Source organism: Stigmatopora argus, chromosome 7 (genome assembly GCF_051989625.1).
Source record: "Stigmatopora argus isolate UIUO_Sarg chromosome 7, RoL_Sarg_1.0, whole genome shotgun sequence".
Lineage (NCBI taxonomy): Eukaryota > Metazoa > Chordata > Actinopteri > Syngnathiformes > Syngnathidae > Stigmatopora > Stigmatopora argus.
Window position 1 is genome coordinate 4,724,627 of NC_135393.1, and position 21,592 is coordinate 4,746,218.

Below are 21,592 nucleotides of genomic sequence, written 5' to 3' on the forward strand. Positions count from 1 at the left end.
TCTGTGAGCGGATACACGCCTGTGTTTTTTTTTTGCATGTGTATAGAAATTTGTTCCAATCCATGCCAAATACGAGAGGCCTTCTTTACAAACACAAACAAACCTGAACACCAACTTGCCGGTCCTAAGACAATTCATTCCTTCAAACAACCACAAACCCACAAAGTTCGTTGTACACACGTCTACTCTGCCCTTTCTCCACCCAACTGCCCCAAAACTAAAAAACACACACAAGCACATGTGCGCACAAACTGTGCACACTAAATGTGCACACATGCACATAACACTTTGCTGGCATTGAGGAGCTTAGGGCACACTGGGGGAAGTGAAGCAGGAGCGCGGCCCACTTGCCTGTTGCTAGGAAACGCAGGGTAGCCAGCAGAAGCTGAGGTGATATTTTAACCTTCATTTCATTGTCGGTAGGCTTGAAGGCCGAGAAATCCTGCTTCCTGTCGCGATGGGTGATTTTTTTCTTCGTCTTGTTGTCAGCTGCAGAGACAAAGGGAGAGTGGATGAGAAGACACACAATTATATACTTCTAGAACAGGAAGAAGAAAATCCACTATGCCACTCGACTAATGGATATAGTTCTTCCGGGTCACAGGGTGACTACAGTTGAGTTACTCAAAATGCTTTGCCTTTTCTAGAAACTTAGCTAGGGTGTATTTCTTAGAACTAAAGGAGAACTATATGGGGGTTATGTTTGTTTACATACATACACATTCATAACACATCACATTCATTGGTTAGGGGGAGCTATGACATCAACGCTGTTTCCTGCTGCCGCTCAAAACAATATTTTACCTCTAAAAGATGTTTCAATTAGTCCTTAACTCTGCTTCCACATCTTGGCATCATTTTGCATTAAAATGTAACTCCAGAAAACATTCTGGATGTTCATCTTTATGCCATGAAACATGCATGCTTTTAAACACAAATAATATTTAAGTCATGACATCATAACTTGCGCACAAGTCAGGTCAAAACTAAACAAAATATATGTTAAATGGGGCAGTATTGGGGGTGCAGGAAGGGTACACGGTCGATTGGTCGCCGGTCTTTTGGTTGCTGATCTTTTGGTCGCCGGTCTTTTGGTCGCACGGAAGGTAAGTGATAATTACCATTTAAATCGTTGCTCAAATTCCCTAAATACAAATTGCGAATTACTATTTAGTCATACTTAATGCCCTATTAATTATTAGGCTAAAGAAAAGCTCCAAATTTCCCGGACTTTTATTGTTTTTTGTTGGAGAACTTGTTAAGACCCTGACGGACGTAGCTTCTTAAAGGGACAACGCATGTACATACAAACTCTTATACACTCACACGTCGGCTCAGTGAAACTGCTCATGGCCATTGTTGGATTTTATTGATGCGTAGACCATGTTGTTTTACCTTGTTTTGTCGCCGGTCTTTTGGTCGCCCGTTGTCGCGGTCGGGGCGACCAAAAGACGGCGACCAAAAGACCGGTGACCAATCGACCGCACACGGCAGGAAGTCAATAAAAGACGAGGAAACATCAGATGCAGACATTTGTGATAAAAAATTCGAGCAAAACGTATTGTTAGAAATACGTTATATCTTGGTAGAGATGTTCAGTGATTGCAGGCTACTTCAATAGATGCAATGAAAATGCTCACTCGATTATTATTGTTGCCTGTGAATAGCATTCATATGGATTGGAAAGGTGGCCAATGCACAACAGTTTGACTTTTAAGTATCAAGTTACCTATCGATAAAAAAATGCATATACTTTGTGTTCTAAATTACCACAATGCATCCACATATTTTGTGACCAATCTATGTGAATAAATCTTGACACGACACACTTTACCATTGCTATGACACATATGCTATTGATTCAGAATCCTCTATGAATTTGAATATTACTCCAAGCAATGTGATCCATTTCGATCCAAATATAATGATTTTATTGTTGTTTTGTAAGATATCTTAAATTGGTTTATAATATGTGGACAAGCCTTTTTTGCAATTCAAGCTATATCACATCAAGCTCTGACCTTAAGTCAAGCTGGTATGAACTTTAAGAGGGAAACCTACTGTATAAGTCTGTCTCGTCCAGGATCTCTGACTTGATGATTTCCTCAATAATGTCCTCCAGGGTGACAATACCAAGAACTTCGTAGAAAGGGTCTCCCTCACCCTCATTGTTGACCCTCTGAACTATGGCCAGATGGGATTTTCCTAGCAAATCATACATGCACACACAGACACACAAACACAAAGGCAAGTTATAAAGTTAGGGTCATATTATGTTGGTGAGTGAAATACAGCTCAGGAAGTTGGTGGTATAAAGATGGTGGTGTTCTGCTCGGAGTTGCGGGGAAAGACTCAAAAGGGAACAAATTCTGTGGGACATTCTGCTCTCGGGTGGGCAAAACTGTACAATAAATGTAAATAACCTGAAAAAAGGCTTGTGTGGCAGTAGTGAGTCTGGCCACGGCCAGTTAACAATAAATAACCAAGGCAACAATTGTTATCTGCATCAGTTATGCGCTCTTTCCACTATACAGTACAAGCAACAGTTCTAATCACCTCATATTCAGGTTAGCACATTAAAAAAGCCTCTGTATGTTGTACTTTGGCTCTGGCTATGTAGTGTTCTTTACAACACATGCAAATACAGAGGCTATGACAAAACGACTTGAAGGAGTGTAGACCAGCCCAAAACAGCAGGCATGTGAGACTGAGTCACGAACAAAAACATCATATTGCAAAAGTCAAAGAAAAATTTTGTGATCCTTCACCACTTTGCGGCTTAAAGATTCACGGCTTCGGTACCTCGCGTTTTTTTTATTATCTCAAGTATTAAAAAACGTTCACAAAAATGTCCAAATTCACGATGAAACTCGCAAGCGGAAGACAGGGGATAAAAAAATGGCGGAATTCAGGGGTCCGATTCTGCTTTGGCGATGAATTGGGTGGCACTCAGCACTGAAGAAGAAGCAATATTTTACCGTAGAAGAAGAATGACGACATCTTGCCATTTCCTGGTTTCTACGGATTAGATTTTGAATCAGGCACATTACCTATGGAGAAAGACTATTGTATTTTGAGTCGCTGTTGTCAATGCCTCCTAAATATTGACGTTCCTTGATATGCTAAAGGCGTAGCATGCCTGTGCGGCATAAATGAATCTACACTGTGGCGTTTTTTGTACATAATTCACATGGTAGGAACCATGTTAACGGGTTCTGCCGTACAGTTAAGAGGGAGACACACGGCAAGTGAAAGCACTTCCCCTCTGAAGATGCACCCGTGCTGTGGCGATCTGTATGCTGAGAATAAAAATAAATGTTCTCTAGTGAGGACTAAAACACCACGCCTCCGACGCCAAAGAATAAAAAAATGAAACAGCATTATGAGGGATTTGCGCTGTAAATGCAGTCGTGAAGCTGGGATAACGATAGGACGCCAACACACTGCATGGGGCCACTCAGAAGGAGACTCCACCAGGAGATTGAGGACAACATGGTCGGAGCCATTGAATTTGGCAATCGTTTTGACAGTTTCAAGACAACAACAGCAATATTTGAAGAAAAAAAAAATGGCGGTCGCCATGTTCATTGTCCGCCGAAAACCTCTTGCAAAAGCTCCTTCTGAGAAGCTGCCCTACGGCATCTCCTGAAGATTCCATCCATGATCCAATGCCTCTCGAATCTGACGAAGAGGACTTGGACTAAAGCTCCCAATAACCTGTTTTTTTAATTATTTAAATCATATTATTTAAATTTCACTGTGAGTTAAGTACTTAAATTATTTTGATTTTTTTATAGATTATATTTACATATTGATACATTACAGTCTTTTCATATGACTATAACTGTAATAATTAATAAATATACTTCTTGATAATTGCACTTGTATTTTTGTATAGGCGCAAAAACGTAGTATGGTATACATAGTAATAATAGGGGTGATCCTACTTCGCGGTTTTTCGATTATCGCGGCCATGTCTGGTCTACATTATACGCAATATTCGATTATCGCAGCCATGTCTGGTCTACATTATCCGCGATATTCGAGGGATTACTGTACATCAATAAGGTACATTCAGGATAAGAATTTAAGGTTTAACCTTGTGAAAGGAACAATTTTTCAATGTTATCTTGAAAAAGTACAAGACAGGCGGTATATGACATGCCAGAAATTTTCAAAACCAGGCTCGAAAGAAAGTTTTGAAGGTCTTTGTCTTGGTCTCATTGACTGGAAGGGAATTATGAGATTTTCTGACAAGGCCAGATAAAATTTGCTATTTGTCAATGTAATTTAAAGGAAATGCACTTGGTAAAACAACATTTACCATCAATTATTGTACTACTAACATTCCAGCACTACTGTAAAAGAATAAAACTTTTATATAAGTGGTGTTGAAAATGAATCATTCAAATACATTTGCAAAGTAGACAGCCAGAACAAGGCCAGGTGTTTAATGAAAGCTAAAAAAAAGTCTGGTCAAGGTAAAACAAATTAATGCAATGTCAGAAGGGACCTACGTCATTCATGTAAGTGTTGGTCAGTGTATAGTTTTGGACAGAGTTCCATATAAGGTGCGCACTACTCGTGTTCTCCACGCACAGAAAAGATGTGCAGTGCAAATAAAATCCAACTTGAATTGTAAAAAAATATATATATATTTCTGTGCCATTGTGCAACGCAACTCAGAGTGGCAGCCTGTCACTGACAAACGACAAGAAACGGTAAACTATGACTAACACTGTGTCCAGCCAATGATATGACACGGTTCATGTCACGCGTGTTTACTTCTGCGGCATGAGTAAATGTTAACGACATTGATTGGCTGCGTTAGTTACGCGTTATGCGCAGATGACTTTGTTCAGCAGGTTAGCATATAGCTTACAGTTCGGTGGAGCTGCAGCCAGCCCTTTATCATGGCAAAACGAGCCAAAGTAAAAAAGAAATGCGGTTCTTTTAAGATGGAATGACTGCCAGAGTATGAGCAAAGAAAAGAACCAGTGGTGAAATTGGGTGAGAAAGTTCCCTCTGCAAAACATGCAGCTAAAGTTGTGAGCAAGTTTTCCGATGGAAAAATATTGCATATGGTGAATGAAAGCTTGACTATCTCAAGTGGCACATTCAGCAGAAAATGAGAAGTGAGAAGGACTGACGTGAAAATAAGGTAAAATTTCAGTCAGATTTGTGCATATTTTAGTGTTATTTATTAAAATGTTTTATTCATAGATATTAATCATTACATTTTATTATGACTAGATCATTTATGGGTAGTAGACATTTATCTGCTTATGGCAGATGTAATACTCGTGTGGCCATTGCTCACAATGGTCCTCTGTGTTGGGAGGGAGGTTGCCTGTATGCCCAGATGTGAAAAATTAGAGGGAACATTGGTTTTGACCAAGTGGGGGTCCAAGGCAACCCCCAAATAAATTGTGCACTCACACAGTGTTGCTTTTAAAATTAAAAACTTTAATTAAAAAAAAAACACCTGGAAAAGAATGATTCTGATCCATCAGCAAAGGCCCCAAAAAGGCTCTTATTCTCTGTTTCCTCTACGTCTGTGTTCCCAGGACCCTTCGGCGTGCCACCCAGAAAAAGGGAGAAACAAGCTGCATGTATTCAAAGAAGAGTGTCTAGCAAAATGCTAAACAAATTCTTTGCCTCTTCTCAGCTTGTGATCATTTAAAAGGAATTTTCCACAAGCCCAGGCTAATATTAGCCCCCTTCAAAATGAAGTTTCCATTCCACCCCAGCGATATTCTCACCAAGGAAAGGAACAGCACAAGGCGAAGCCTCCACTGTGTGATCAGATTGTCTCGGAATGGGTCATTTGCATGCAACTACCTGGGTGTAAATAACAAGGGTGTCTAATGTATTTGTGTGTACCTAGGCATGCGCATGTATACAGGTGTGCAAACTTTGGGTGTCTGCGTGTTTATTTAAGTGACACTAGTGGTTCACTCCGAGCATGACTAAGCGGATTTGGCTAACGCAGGTTTTGTTGAGAGAGGACATCTAGGCTCAACAAGAAACGCTTAATTGCACTGCAGCACCCCACACAACACCATGAAAGCACACTTATTTGCAGTGCACTGAACAGAACAGTTTTTATATACAGTGGTACCTCGAGATACGAGCTTAATCCGTTCCGGGACTGAGCTCGTATGACAAGTTACTCGTAACTCGAGGTAAAGTTTCCCATTGAAATGAATGGGAAACAAATTAATTCGTTCCAACTCTCTGAAAAAAACACCAGAAACAGGATATTGGATTGAAAAAAAAAGTTTTATTTCTTATAATTCGCCATATATTGACAAAGTAATAAATAACGAGTGGTTTAATAGAAATAAAGTGTTTAATCTAACTAAAATTGGCCGGATTTCGCCGAGGGGAGAGGGGCTTCGGTTTTTTTTTCCTCCACACAACGCACTCGTAAACAGAACAAACACTCCAACCTCACGTTCGCTATCGATGGGCTGTTTGCTGTCGTACTATTCCCTTCAAAATATTCCGAAAATGATGCACACAAATGTCCTCACAATCGGAGAACGCACGACCACTTGCCAACGAGCAGCAAGCAGTCTTATCAGCGATCGCACCGCTGCTCATGGGAGCTTCGGAGGCGCTGGCTAGCGGCTCATTTTAGCTTGTAGCATCTGTGTTCGCATCCCCTCGAACGGCGACTATGATAGAGTTGCTACCGGGGATGCTGTTGCGAGCCAGTGCCCCCGATGTTCTTATGAGCAGCCAACGAGCAGAGTCTTTTATCAGCGATCGCCCCGCTGCTCATGGGAGCTTCAGGGGCGCTGGCTAGCGGCTCCTTTTAGCTTGTAGCATCTGTGTTCGCATCCCCTCGAACGGCGCCTATGATAGAGTTGCTACCGGGGATACTTTTGCGAGCACGAGTATACTTCATTACCCAGAAAGCCCTCTTTTCACCGCGCATGCGCGTTGTGTGTTTCCTGGTCTGAATAGCTCATCCGGTGCTCGTAAATATTGTTATACACGAAAGATATGCCAAAAAAAATGCCATGGCAACCTGGCTTGGTCGCATCACGAAACTTTGACCGCATCACGGGCAAATTATTCGATTGAAATTTCCCCCGTAAGACGAGCATTCCGTATGACGAACGGTCGTATGACGAGGTACCACTGTAATTGTCAAAGTCATGGACACTCAGTCAAAGGTTGATGCTTTCAAGACTGAGCAAACTAATGTATGAAACCCTTAGGGAAGAATTCCTGGTGAAAACAAAGAATGTGGAGCAGTTCTAAGACAGTCTTTAGACATTAACACATTGGTAACAAAATAATCTGCTAACAGTAGAACACAAATAATATAAATTACTTCTTAAAAATGTTGCTGACCATAGGTTAAACTAGAACAAAGACAAATCAAATCTCATTCCATTAAAGCAAGCAGCAATACTGCAGATATGAGAGCCAGCATTAAATATAAACTGCACAGGGAGTACATAGCCAATTGGAAAAAAAGGAGACAACAAGATCAATGTAACTACACTAACCTTGTCTTTAATGGCATTGATTCCCCATCAGGTGTAAATCTTTGTTTTTAAATTTACCATCGTACTTAGGGTTGTCTTTATACTAATTTTTTGACTTTTGATTCAATCTGATATTTTCTCAAGATATGTTTTGCCGAGGTGGTAAAGCGGTTAGCACGTCGATCTTCCAGTTCTGATATTGAGGGCTGAATCCCAGGTGGGGTTCTGATGATTTTTCTTAATATTTTCCCTTCAAAGTAACACATTTGTACTCCCTATTAAAACTACGAATATGGAGGTGAAAATTGTGAAGAGGGGGCCGCTTATACGCGAGAAATTTTAATAATTCAACAATTTTAAGGGTGCGGCTTATACGTGCGGGTGGCTTATATGCGAGTAAATACGGTTTTATTTTACAGTGAAGTGGTCATAAAGACTGTTTTAAAATAACTATGACAAATGAAGTATTGTTTTTCTTGTCGGTAATCGCTACATTTAAGTTAGAGTTTAAATTTTACTCCAAAAAGCACTATAACGCAAAATGGAAAATTTTAACTTAACTTTCTTTAATTTATTGGACATGCAGTGTATCCATTGAATTCCTAAAAAAAAGAATTTACTTGGTATAAGTTATGAGATTCCCTTCCTACAGAATAAAGAGGAATACATGTACGAAAAAATTGAATGAGAATATCGGTAATAAAAAAAATATACAGCAATGTTTTTCATTGTGCTGTCCCATGGGCTTAAACACAAACATTTCCCCTTTACAGTGGAAAATCTAATGTTGAAAGTCCCAAGTCATAAAAATGGGAATTTGAGATATGTGCTCCTTGTATTTTGAACACAAATCTCAGGAGACCTCGGGGTCATTCTTAGCATGTTTTTTTTGCTTTACTTCAACATTTACATCCAAAAGATGGACATATATTATGAACAAAAACACAGAAGACGTCATAATACCATGATTAGGGCAGGATTAGGGAAAGTCAACGATTTTGGCCAAGGCTTATCCATTTCTTTCACTCGTGTATTTTTGAAGTGGGTTACAAATGACATTACCACATGCAGTGAAAGAATCTGAACACACATTGAAGTGTATTATTCTCAATATCTATACAATGAGGAAATAAGCAGAGTTGGTGACATTTATTCATTCATTTTCCGTACTACCAATACTCCCAAGAGTCACGGGGGTTGCTGGAGCCAACTATGCGCACCAGATGGGAGACACACTGAATTGAAAACCATTCACACTCACACTCACACCTAGGGGCAATTTAGAGTCTTGAACCAGCCTACCATGCATGTTTTTGGGAGGTGGGTGGAAACCTAAGTGCCCGGAGAAAACTCACGCAAGCCCAGGGTCGAACATGTAAACTGCCAGGGTCCTGGGATTGAACCCTCAATTTCACAACTGTGAGGCTGACGCACTCACCCCACACGGCTGCCTGAGCTGCTCTCACCCAAGATATTGTATTGTGTACGTAGATTAGTTGTTATGTTACTCAAATTTATTAAAATTGCATAAAAGGTTATGGTTATGTGCATGAATGATTGTCTTGTCTCCTTGTGTCCTGCTATTGGCTGACCCCCAATTCAAGGTGTCTCCCGCCTGGTGCCCATAGTTGGCTGGGATAGGCATCAGCACCTGAAGCGAACATTGTGAGGGCTAGCGGTATGGAAAATGAATGAGTGCATAAAAACTGTGAAAGTAAGAAAAGATCAGTGAATCTCTATTCAAATTAAAACAAAGCGTCTATTGCAAATCAATAGTAATGATAAAAAAGTACTATATATGCCAGGAATCATGTGTTGATATAGTATTGTGGATACCTGTGTCAAGACAGTAATTTCTACTACGCAATGAGTTCTGCTGGTGGTCATTCTGGTCCGGCTCATTCAATTTTACGTGACAGTGGTATCTCTACTTACGAAATTAATTGGTTTCAGAACTTGTTTCATTTTTTGTAAGTATTATTATTTTTTAAACATCTTCAGTTTTATTTTTGGCGGCCAAATGGATATTACGCACTAACCACACAGTTCTGGGGTTGAGGGTTTGATCCCAGGTCGCAACCTTTGTGAGGATAAGCGGTTCAGAAAATGAGTGAGTTCCTCAATGGATAACAGGCCCCTTCATTTTATAAAATAAAGGACAAAGTTGTTTTAACCACACAGGGGGATAGAAATCTGTGACGATGAATGGTGGTCAAAATAGAGTTGTTGATCGGAAACAGTCAATGGGAAGACAGCGGAGTGGGGGGAGATTGTCAAGGAGAATGTGCAACTCCACTGCGACAATTGAAAAATAAAACAATGCATGAGAGAAAAGTATTTACCTTTTGGGAGATGTTTGATTTCGTAATTTGGATCTTGCTTGCGTAGATTGGAAGAGTAGTTTTCATATCAAAGGGTTTCGTATCCTTAAAATTTCATATGTAGAAGCATTCTTAAGTAGAGGTACCACTGTATTTCACGATTGTGTGGCCGCTGTATAAAAAAGTTTGGGGACTCCTGATCTCACTTTAAATTTTAATTAATAATCAAATAAAAAATTGTAATTTTCGGTGTCAGAGATGTTAGCACGACTCATAAGAGCCTCGCCTTTTGGCTCAGCTCCTTCTTCACCACGACGGACCGATGCAGAGTCCGCATCACTGCAGACGCCGCACCGATACGCCTGTCGATCTCCCGCTCCATTCTTCCCTCACTCGTGAACAACACCCCAAGATACTTAAACTCCTCCACCTGGGGAAGGACCTGATCCCTGACCCGGCCGGAGAGGGCGTGTCACCTTTTTCCGACTGAAGACCATGGTCTTAGATGTGGAGGTGCTGATTGTCATCCCGGCAGCTTCACACTCAGATGCAAACCGTTCCAGCCAGAGTTGGAGATCACGGCGTGATGAAGCCAACAGAATCACATCATCTGCAAAAAGCAGGGATGCAATCCTGAGGGCACCAAACCGGACCCCATCAACGCCACGGCTGCGCCAAGATGTTCTGTCCATAAAAGTTATGAACAGAATCGGTGACATAGGGTACCCCTGGTGGAGTCCAACCCCTACTGGAAACGGATCTGACTTACTACGCGGACCAGACTGACACCGGCCATATAGGGACCGGACCCCGACCCCGAGTATCACCCACAAGACTCCCCGGGGGACTGTTTTGGCAGGCTCTTTGACTCTCACAGTTTGAAATGTTTGTTCTTTGTGTTTAACTTGTTCGCCACCGCCATGATGAAATGGAAAAAAAGCAAATGTCAAGTACTAATCCCTTTATTGATAAAATTAAATGGCTGATGATGCTAAGAAAACGTCCAACAAGCATTTCTGTCAAACTTCAGGCTTCCCATCCTCGTACTCACTCATCCAATCACAAATCACATTGAGCTTTCCATAAATGTTATCTTGAAATACTCAGAAATTGAGGTTGTACATTGCAATATGCAAAACATTTCCATCTCTTGAATATATAAAAAAATAGTTACTCTTACTGCCAAGTAATCATGTTACATAATTGTTCAAGTCTTATGAGTGAGTGATGTGTGTTGAAGTCGCACGCAGCTAATCTATAATCCTTATAAAGCGTGATTTATGGGTGTGTGAGTGTGTGTGTATGTTAAGATTTTCTCGCTATGTTTGTCCAAACAATGCAACTTAGAGAGTTGAATTTTTTTAGGGTCGCCAGAAAGGGCTGTCGGATCCTAATAGACGAGTTATTGATGATACTCAGGCTAACAAACAGATGAAGTTGATTTTTATGATCCCAAAGACTAAAAAATGTTGAAACCAATCAAACCTAATTTGTAGTGCCTCACATTTAGTTAACTCACATCTAGGATGGAAGTAGTCTTTTGCCTTGCCTCACATAAATTTGGGCCTGAATTAAGACTCCCCCAAACACACTGGCTTTTGTTTGTGGAGGCAGCTAGGTTGCGGAGAAGTAAAGCTATTGCTTTTGAGGATTTTTAGCTACTGTTGAATAAATGTAAACAAATGGAAATTCAGTTAAGTGCACCTTTACCCTGTCACTGCAGTATGTGCCACGGGCATACAATGACACTCATACTAAGGAATGCTCATTCATGCATATGCAAATTACTGTTCCAAATTACGAAAACAATATCCAAGTTACGAAATCCCCCATAGCATAAAACATTTCCTGTGTCCATTTTTTCTCTTTTGAAATTGTCGTTGGTAGCGTTGCTTTCTGTTTGACAATCTCCCTACACTCCGCTGGCCTACAACAACAACAACTCTCCTTTGACTGCCGTTCGTCGTCACAGAGTTCTAACAGGTTTTCTTTTAGTGTGGTTAAAGCAACTTTGTTCTTTGTGTAAAGTTATTGTTGGTGTCCATGACTTCAGGGTCAATACAGTCGTAACCAACCAGTGCTACGATATTGATGCAGAAGGAAGTAAAAGTAAAAGCAACGACTCCTTGTCATGCCCTCTCTATACTGAACGACGAGATGGAGAGGCTGTTAATACTTTGGAGTAACTAACGCAGCCAATCAATGTCGTTAACATTTTCTGATGCCGTGGAAGTAAACACACAAATGTTGTTGGACCTCTATCAAAATATTTCCCAAAGTAGGGGTGGCTATTGCCTCATATCTGGCGATGTAATTCATATCACTATTCACAGGTCCTGATTCAAAATGTAGCTAATTTATAACTCTTTACAATGTAGCAGTGTTTATGTGCTGTACGTGCATGCATGCAACTGACATAAAATTTGTAACCCGCAAAGGGTGAGATTTTTGGGTGTTTAAACATTTTTTGTTCTAAGAAGGTCTAAGAAGTGCAATTTTTGCATAAGTAAATGCGTTAAGCAATTTCCCTCAGAAGTTGTACATTACATTTTGCTTTGTTAACAATAAATTGACTGACTGGAGGAAAATTAACATTACTCATAAATTTGTCATTTTGATTCACCAGACTGCATGTCCTCGGTTGCGGGGGTTGCTGGAGCCTATCCCAGCAAACTTCGGGCGAAAGGCTTACTACACCCTAGACTGGTCGACAACTATTCGCATGCCCAATCATACCACAATCAAGTGGGAATCAATCCCATGCTTGCCCGGATTGTAGTCAGGCAAGTGAACCCCTACACTATCAGGTGGCAATTTGTCACATTACATATGATATTGGAATGAAAGTACGTTTTTCAACAACCTGTATATGTATAGTGTATATATTGTTGATACTACGTTATTTGTGCGTATACATGATCAGTGAAGGTTCTAATTTTTTTCAAGGAGTATGTAAAAATGCAATTAAAACATATTGCTGATTCACATAGTTTTTCCCCAAAAGTCCATATGAATGATTCAATCAGATATTATTTTAATAAGAATTGGAAGTGAATTAGGCCTGATTTGTACGATCGTTTCAATAAACCATCTCTGACTATGAAAAATAAAAAGATTCCATCCAATACATTAAATCTACCTCAAATTTCTTTTTGTGTCCAAATTACTCAGACAGTAGCTTGACTCTCAAAAAGTTTTGCTTTCAAGACAAGATACTTTTTAAATTCCCACTGATGAAAGCCACAAGGCACAACAGAAAAAGTTGTGTTTCACCACCGTGGAATTCATTCATTCATTTTCTATACTGCTTATCACCACAAGGGTTGTGGGGGGTGCTGGAGCCTATCCCAGCCAAATATGGGCACCAGGAGGGGGACACCCTAAATTGGTGGCGAGCCAATCGCAGGACATAAGGAGACGGACAACCATTCATGCTCACACTCATAACTAACTATATGTTTCCGGGATTTGGAAGGAAAACCCACGCAAGCCCAAGGAGAACATCTAATCTTCACACAGAAATGTCCAAACCTGGGATTGAACCCCCGATCCTAGAACTGTGAGGCTGATGCACGAACCATTGGTCTACTATAAAATATGTTACAAAAGGAGCCTGTCTACTCATAGTCACTCTACTGGCTTTCCAGGAACGGGGTCATTGAGTGGGTGACTAGAAGTAAAAATTAGACTGAACCTCTGGACCTTCCAAAGCCTTGAACTTGGTAACAAGCTACAGTCAAAGTGTTTGTCAGGAAGAGTCATCTCGGATCCTATAAGCCACCACATTTTCACATCTGGGGCTGTCTAGCTGGGCTGGCGCTGAATACATGCTGGGTAGTCGAGCACACAAGTGCATTACACACATTGGGGTCAGAGATCACTTTCAGTATCATGCATTTGGAGGAACCTGTAGTCTCCAGTTAAAAGTTTTGTTTTTGAGAAGTTTCTCCTATATGTGGTTTTTCAACTATTATTGTAAATATTTTGTCATTCCAAAGTTCCCCCCTGGTTTGATCATTTTCTCAGAGTCCAAGCAAAAATACAAACAGCAAAAATCTTTACTGGGTGAAGTAAACAAGACAACACTGAAAGATTAGTAACAGTATGTTACAATGGATGATCTGCTAATCTACTAGGCTACAATTGCCATGAAATAGCCAATGTAAGTTAATGAGACTATAGAATTCACTCAGTATTCTCCCAAAAAAAGACGTAGCAGCAATTGAGCAAATATATCGACATTATATATATGTATATATGTGTATATATGTATACGTGTATACGTGTATACGTGTATACGTGTATACGTGTATACGTGTATACGTGTATACGTGTATACGTGTATACGTGTATACGTGTATACGTGTATACGTGTATACGTGTATACGTGTATACGTGTATACGTGTATACGTGTATACGTGTATACGTGTATACGTGTATACGTGTATACGTGTATACGTGTATACGTGTATACGTGTATACGTGTATACGTGTATACGTGTATACGTGTATACGTGTATACGTGTATACGTGTATACGTGTATACGTGTATACGTGTATACGTGTATACGTGTATACGTGTATACGTGTATACGTGTATACGTGTATACGTGTATACGTGTATACGTGTATACGTGTATACGTGTATACGTGTATACGTGTATACGTGTATACGTGTATACGTGTATACGTGTATACGTGTATACGTGTATACGTGTATACGTGTATACGTGTATACGTGTATACGTGTATACGTGTATACGTGTATACGTGTATACGTGTATACGTGTATACGTGTATACGTGTATACGTGTATGTGTATACGTGTATACGTGTATACGTGTATACGTGTATATGTGTATATGTGTATATGTGTATAAGTGTATATGTGTATATGTGTATATGTGTATATGTGTATATGTGTATATGTGTATATGTGTATATGTGTATATGTGTATATGTGTATATGTGTATATGTGTATATGTGTATATGTGTGTATGTGTATATGTATGTATATATATATATGTATATATATATGTATATATATATATATGTATATATATATATATATATATATATATATATATATATATATATATATATATATATATATATATATACATACAGTGGTACTTCGAGATACGAGCTTAATCCGTTCCGGAACTGAGCTCGTATGACGAGATTCTCGTAACTCGGGCGGACGTTTTCCATTGAAATGAATGGAAAACAAATTAATTCGTTCCAGCCCTCTGAAAAAACACCGAAAACAGGATATTGGATTGGAAAAAATGTTTTATTTCTTCTAATTCGCCATCTATTAACAAAGTAACACATAACTAGTGGTTTAATGGTAATAAGATGTGTTTAATCTAACTAAAATTGGGCAGATTTCGCCGACGGGAGACAGAGACGTTTGGTGGCGTGGGGGGGTAGTTCGTTTTTTTTCCCACGACAACGCACTCGTAAACGGAACAAACAAATTTAAATTAACTTGGATTAATATTTACAGACACTCAAACACACGTTTAATGTAACTTTACACAAAACTGAATTCTAATTTTGTTGTAATCTTTTGTTACCTTCGTTTTCCGGGTTGGCGGTTTGCCACGCCTCCACCCTCACGTTCGCTATCGATGGACTGTTTGCTGTTGTATTGCCTTCAAAATATTCCCAAAATGATGCACACAAATGTCCTCACAATAGGATAACGCACGGCCACTTGCCAACGAGAAATAGTCTTTAAAGAACGATCGCGGGAGCTTCTTTCCTTAGAAAGAATAAAAGGAAATACAATAGTTGAGCTTACCCACGTATTGATTGTGGGTAATGAAGTTTTATTCTGAGAAAGGTTGCCATTGCCTATGGGTGTTGTGTGCACGAGTATACTTCATTACCCAGAAAGCCCTCTTTTTGCCCGCGCATGCGCTTTGTGCGTTTCCTGGTCTTAGGAAAAACTCGTCTGAATTAATCGTTCCGTGCTCGTAGATATTGTTATACACGAAAGATATGGAAAAAAGACAAATGCCGAGACATATAAAACGGCGTCAAAATATCACAAACGAGTGGCAAGGCAGTTGACTTCCGTGTGGTAGTAGCGCTTTTAACCCTCCATACAAAGACGGGAAGGCAGCGTCGCACGAGTTACGTGATGATTTGGAATCAATTGTCGATGCCTGGGCCAAAATACACCCAGCACCCTTTAGGTTGCTGCGTCCTATACGTGTGAAAATACGGTATTTACCCTGATATATCTACCTGATGTATCCCTGATATGAGCCTTCACATAGCAGACAAATATCATGGGATCAGTCCCGTGGTTGAACTGACAAAAACCTCTTTACCACCTTTAATAAAGGGAATTTGTATTTTTTATGGTTCAGGCCTTATGAATATTGTCAGCTCAAACTTACATACAATTGCAGTTTAACAAAATTGGGCGTAGCAGTTTTTCTTTGCACTCAGAATGTTTTCACATAACAAATGTCTTTAAATATTGTATTACAATGATTCAAATGGAACAAAGACGCACCTATGTAGCTATCTATCCATACTCCAAATTCAAGCCTGAGAACCGTTACTCGGGCCTTCAGAGACTAAACCGTTTGCTCTTTTCCACCATTCCCAGTGTATTTATGGAATGCAGCTTTGTCATGTTTTTCCATAGCGTAATTTTACCCTATAAATAGGCAGATAAGGCATGAGGAGATGGGGTTGGGTATGAGGGGTCGGTATCAATCATTACTCCCTCCCCATCTATATTTCCAAATATTTGAGCACAAGCAAATATAGAGCGATGTAAGGTTGATGGGAAAGCATTGCATATATTGTAATTTCTCATGTCACATCCTGTGAAAAGAATGCTTCCAGCCATTTGGACCAACTATCCCGCCATAGTCATCTATCTATCCATATCCAACTATCTCTCCATATTCATCTATCCATTCATATCCATCCATCCATCCATCCATCGATGTATATTTTTGAATATACAATGGTACCTCTATGTACGAATGCTTCAACAGACAAACATTCCGGTTACGAAAAGCTCTGATGTGAAAACTTTTGTTCCAAGATACGAAAAACTGCCCAAGTTAGGAAACATCTAACGAAATCAAACATCCCCATCCCTGTATCCGGTATTCTGTGCTAGAGTTGCTTTACCATTGGGTATTCCCCAATACCCCTCTGTCCTACTATTCGCTAGCAAGAAGCTGTGATTCCATGATGCCGGAAGGTTATAGTGCGCTGTAGAAGAGGGAGCCAGCTTGTGCTAGGGAGCCAGCGTGACCCAAAAACGGCACACTCCAGGCGGACGCTTGGACGCCACAGCCGGTGTTCTAACGAGTCTACTGAGCATGTGTTGTCGCTACTGAGCATGTGTTGTCGCTACTGAGCATGTGTTGTCGCTACTGAGCATGTGCATTGCCACCACGGCCCAATCACGAAGCATTATCAGGATTGATTTCTGCTTTATAATTCGTCGTTATGTCTGTTCGGAATATGTGAGATGCTTCAAATGATAATCATCTAAAAAAACAAATATAAATATGAATTACCATTTTGACTCCAACGCTGTTGTTCTTGTAGTGCTAGTGAGTAATATTTTGTAAGTGTATTATTTTATAGTGACTTTTCACCACTACTCAATACAAGCAAAAACATTGAAATAAAATATTAATGACAATTCGAGACAATGGCTGAGTTCGATTTAGGCTACTGTCAGCAACTTCGTTAAAGTAATCCAATATTTACTTCTTTTTTTACATGGGCCAGAAATGGGGATTTGGCCACCATTGGAGTTAGTGTGACTGTCTGACCAAAAGCACCTTTGCCTGCACTTTTAAATCTTCTCCAGATCCATAGCTGATCAGCTCTGGCTGGCGCTGAGTTCCTGCTTCATGCGTCTTTGACCCTCGTTCGGCACGGGGTGGTATCTTGAGGTTTTCTGAGTGCTTGTAACTTTATTTCCAGTTGGTAAGTTGTGTGTTCATGTTTGCCTGATGTTTTGAAACTTGGACAGTTTTCCGTATCTTGGAAATTAAAGCTTTTCGTCACCTGAATATTTCGTATGTAGAAGCATTCATAAGTAGATGTACCACTGCATATAAATATTCAATTTCAAGTGGCAAGGCGAGATTGAAACATTCGTACTATAGTTTGGATGAAAACATGGTGTGAGAGCCTTTTCAAAGTAGCAAAGCTTGAGGAATCTTAAGAAAATGCATGAAAGTAATGGCCTGACCGACATACCAATTCGAACACAAGTGTGCTACAAATTGCACTGGTGGAGGCCAAAAATGGACCGCCACGGCCAGCAGCGGAGTGGCTTCTCAGTCTCGGCTACGGGCCAGGAGTTGGCCAGTGGGGGCCTCGGCTGCGCCCAGGCGGCGGCACCAGGGGAATGGAAACCACAATACCTTGACCCCCTCCTGAAGAGGGGCTCGGTGCTACTGGAGCTCAGTTTACTCAGTGCGCCGTATTTGTTGCATGAAGAGAATATGAGTATGTGAGTGCTTAGATGCAGCAGTGTTGATAAATTGGACTGTATCGGTTAATGGGAACGTGGTTCCTCCCTTGTTTGATTTTCAGATAGCCACATGACTTCACACGGAGGCACACTAGCTGTTCCTTCTAAAAAGGGGAATAAGCACAGGGTAAAAAAACCACAGTGAAAGCGGGATGAAAAACATTTGCGTCTTCAGTACATCGCGGTTTTTCCATCGCGCACATCACCTGTGGAGAAAGTCTACGTCGAGCCTATTCCAGCTTTGTTTGGATTTTGAGTCGCCGTAGAAAATGCCTCCTAAGTGTCATGGGCCATTTAAGGCATCCAATGAGCCCAAGAAAAAACGTGACTGAAAAAGTGACATTGCTACATATGTTAAAGGCGTAGCACGCAACAGCGGCATACATTAATCTACAGTGCGTTAAACCAAGAAAGAAGAAGCGAACATTCGGAAAACGCCAACAATATCCTTTTCTAACGACAACCAAACAAGTGGTAACCACTAGGAATGAACCAACATTATGAGGGATTTACTCTGTAGATACGGCCGTGAAGCTGGCATGACGAGGACGTCGAACACATTGGTCGAGAGGCACTCAAATCCCCCTGCCCCGCAACTGATAAGGACCTCGTGGAATTCGGGAACAACGGTTCCAGGAGATTGATGACAACATGGTCGGTCGGTCGGAGCCATTGAATTTGGCAATCGTCTTGACAGTGTCAAAAAAACAGCGCTCACAACTCCCATCACCATCTTGTGCGCCAAAAACCTCTGGTAAAAGCTCCTACTGCTGCCTCTACGGCGTCTCCTGAAGATTCCATCAATGATCCAATGCCTCTGGAATCTGACGAAGAGTTGGACTAAAGCTCCCAATCAATGTTTCCTCTAATTTTTCATCACTCAATCTTGCATACAGACAACCTCCCTGAGCACACTGAGGACCAGTGGGAGCAACATCATGAATGCTCGCACACACCAGGGTGCAAGTCTACTACCCCAAAATGGGCTAGTCATAATAAAATTTAATGACTAAAACATCTTTATAAATGCCACTAGAATATGCACAAATCTGATTTTTTTATATTTTACCTTATTTTTCACATCTGTCCTTCTCACTTCTCATTCTCATTCTCATTCAAATGACTTTTCTGCTGAATGTGTCACTTGAGATAGTCAAGCTTCCATTGATATGTAATAGTTTTCCATTGGAAAACTCGCTTACATATTTAGCTTCGCTGCATGTTTTGTAGTGGAGACCTTTCTCACCCAATTTCACTGCGTGTTCTTCTATTTGCACATTCTCCGATAGCCATTCCATCTTAAAAGAACCACATTTCTTTTTTTTTTTACTTTGGCTTGTTGAGTGGCGCTGCCACAGCCTGGTCCTTTCGCCATGAAAAAGGGTTGGCAGCCGCTCCAACGAACCGTTAGCGATATGCTAACCTGCAAAACACAGGCATAACGCGTAACTAACGCAGCCAATCAATGTCAGTAACATTTACTCATGCCGTGGAAGTAAACACTCGTGACGTGATCAACATCATATCATTGGCTGGACACAGTGTTAGTCGTAGTTTTATCTGTAATTACCATTTGTTCTCGTTTATCAGGCTGCCACTCTCTTTGTGGCGTTGCAAATTGGCACAGAACAAATTCTGATGTGTTTTTTTTTTACAATTTAGGTTGTATTTTATTTTGTGCGCTCCATACCCTTAATATCGCCATAAAATCATTGAATTTTACAATTTCTCTCGTATAAGACGCCCCCTGGTTCACAGTTTTTACCTCCAAATTTATGGTTTTAATAGTGAGGAAAAATGTGTTATCTTGAAGGGAAAAGCTAATTAAAAAATAATCGCACGTAGTATTTCTGAGATACTGTATGAATCCAAAGGATCGTCTGCTGGATTGCACATTATTTGGGTCAATATCATAAGGAAGTTAATATGCCTGTCTTTTTAAATACAAAATATCAAATTATTCAATTTGAAAAAAGAAAAGTCTATCTTGACGAGAACCTGATGCTTTTTAATGACAGAAATTACAATTTTCTTACCAGAAGTTTAAGATGTTGTGGCAGCCATATTGCTTCTAATGTTGAAATATCTTGATTCATTCGATGGTTCATATTACTGCAATAGTTGTCACTTTCGAACAAGAAATAAAAGAAAAAAATCAAAGCCGAATTTTGTTTAATTTCATAATCACAAATGTACAATCATTTTCTTTCTGCGTTCCAAAAGGGTGTTGCCTGCACGTAGACAAATTAAAAAAGGAAGTCACGTGAGCAGTACAACCAGGAAGTGTGTCCGTTAATGATCGACCACAAGACCTTCAATCAGCCTTAACAACTATTGGGATGTGCTGACATGGTAAACACTACGAACACATGTATCAAGGCTACTGGCGTCTGGCCAGTCAGAGCAATGACAGGCACAAGTAAGCAAGTTTTTTCACGTTTTATGCATGATACGTTTTTCTTTATTTCTTGAATTTCATTCATAGACGTCAAAATACATTTTGTTTAGTGTTTTATCTGTTTATCTTTTCTCTATTTTGAAATAAATGACTATCGGCGGCATTGTCTTTTGTTATGGCGTTTCTACTGGTGATCCTACTTCGTGATTTTTCGATTATTGCAGCCATGTCCGGTCTACATTATCCACAAAATTCCAAACGACAACAGGCTACAGCAAGCATTCTAAGTTCAGCATTTGTGGTCAATTTCACTTTATCAGGAATTTGAATGACTCAAGAAGATGCCAGACACCATCTAGGTGGAATCGTGTAGTACAGAGGAGTGTGTGCCTATTACTAGTACAGAAGTCCACAGAAGTTAATGAAATTAAGAAAATAGATAGGATAGATGATAGATAGATGGAAGCATACCGGAGAACGGAAAGGAGCAGGTAAAAGAATTGAGGAGACCGTATAGTAATTGGTACGACAATCCAGCATGAAGCTGAAAAAACACCAAGAAAACTATAGTTTTTTTTATTTTTTTAGGCAACTGCCCTAATTTTAAATGTTTCTACAATTTGTACACTACCTGTTGTTCTATAACAATGAGCCGAAAAGCTATACTGTGATCCTTCACCACTTCGCAGCTTTAGTACATCGCATTTTTTTTATATTCAATATAAAAATGTTTATAAAAATGTCAAAATCCACGCTGAAACTCAGAAGCGGAAGACAGGAGATGAAAAATAACCAAATGGCGGAAGTCAGAGCACTGTTTCTTCTATGGCGCTGAAATGGGT

At 40.1% G+C, this 21,592-nt stretch overlaps 1 protein-coding gene and 1 long non-coding RNA gene across 3 annotated transcripts in view; one reads left to right on the forward strand and one right to left on the reverse strand.

Annotated features, from left to right (window-relative positions):
- cnnm2b (cyclin and CBS domain divalent metal cation transport mediator 2b) overlaps positions 1-21,592 on the reverse strand; it is a 56,744-nt gene that overhangs the window by 13,427 nt on the left and 21,725 nt on the right. For both annotated transcript variants that reach the window (XM_077605598.1, XM_077605597.1), the window contains exons 2-3: positions 2,062-2,205; positions 352-489 (exon numbers count right to left, since the gene is read on the reverse strand). In XM_077605598.1, the coding sequence (XP_077461724.1) occupies positions 352-489; positions 2,062-2,205 (282 nt within the window). The remainder of the gene's footprint in view (positions 1-351; positions 490-2,061; positions 2,206-21,592) is intronic.
- On the forward strand, positions 4,884-5,918 carry LOC144077685 (uncharacterized). The gene is made up of 2 exons (XR_013301067.1): positions 4,884-5,161; positions 5,568-5,918. It is a non-coding gene; the product is annotated as an uncharacterized LOC144077685 (long non-coding RNA).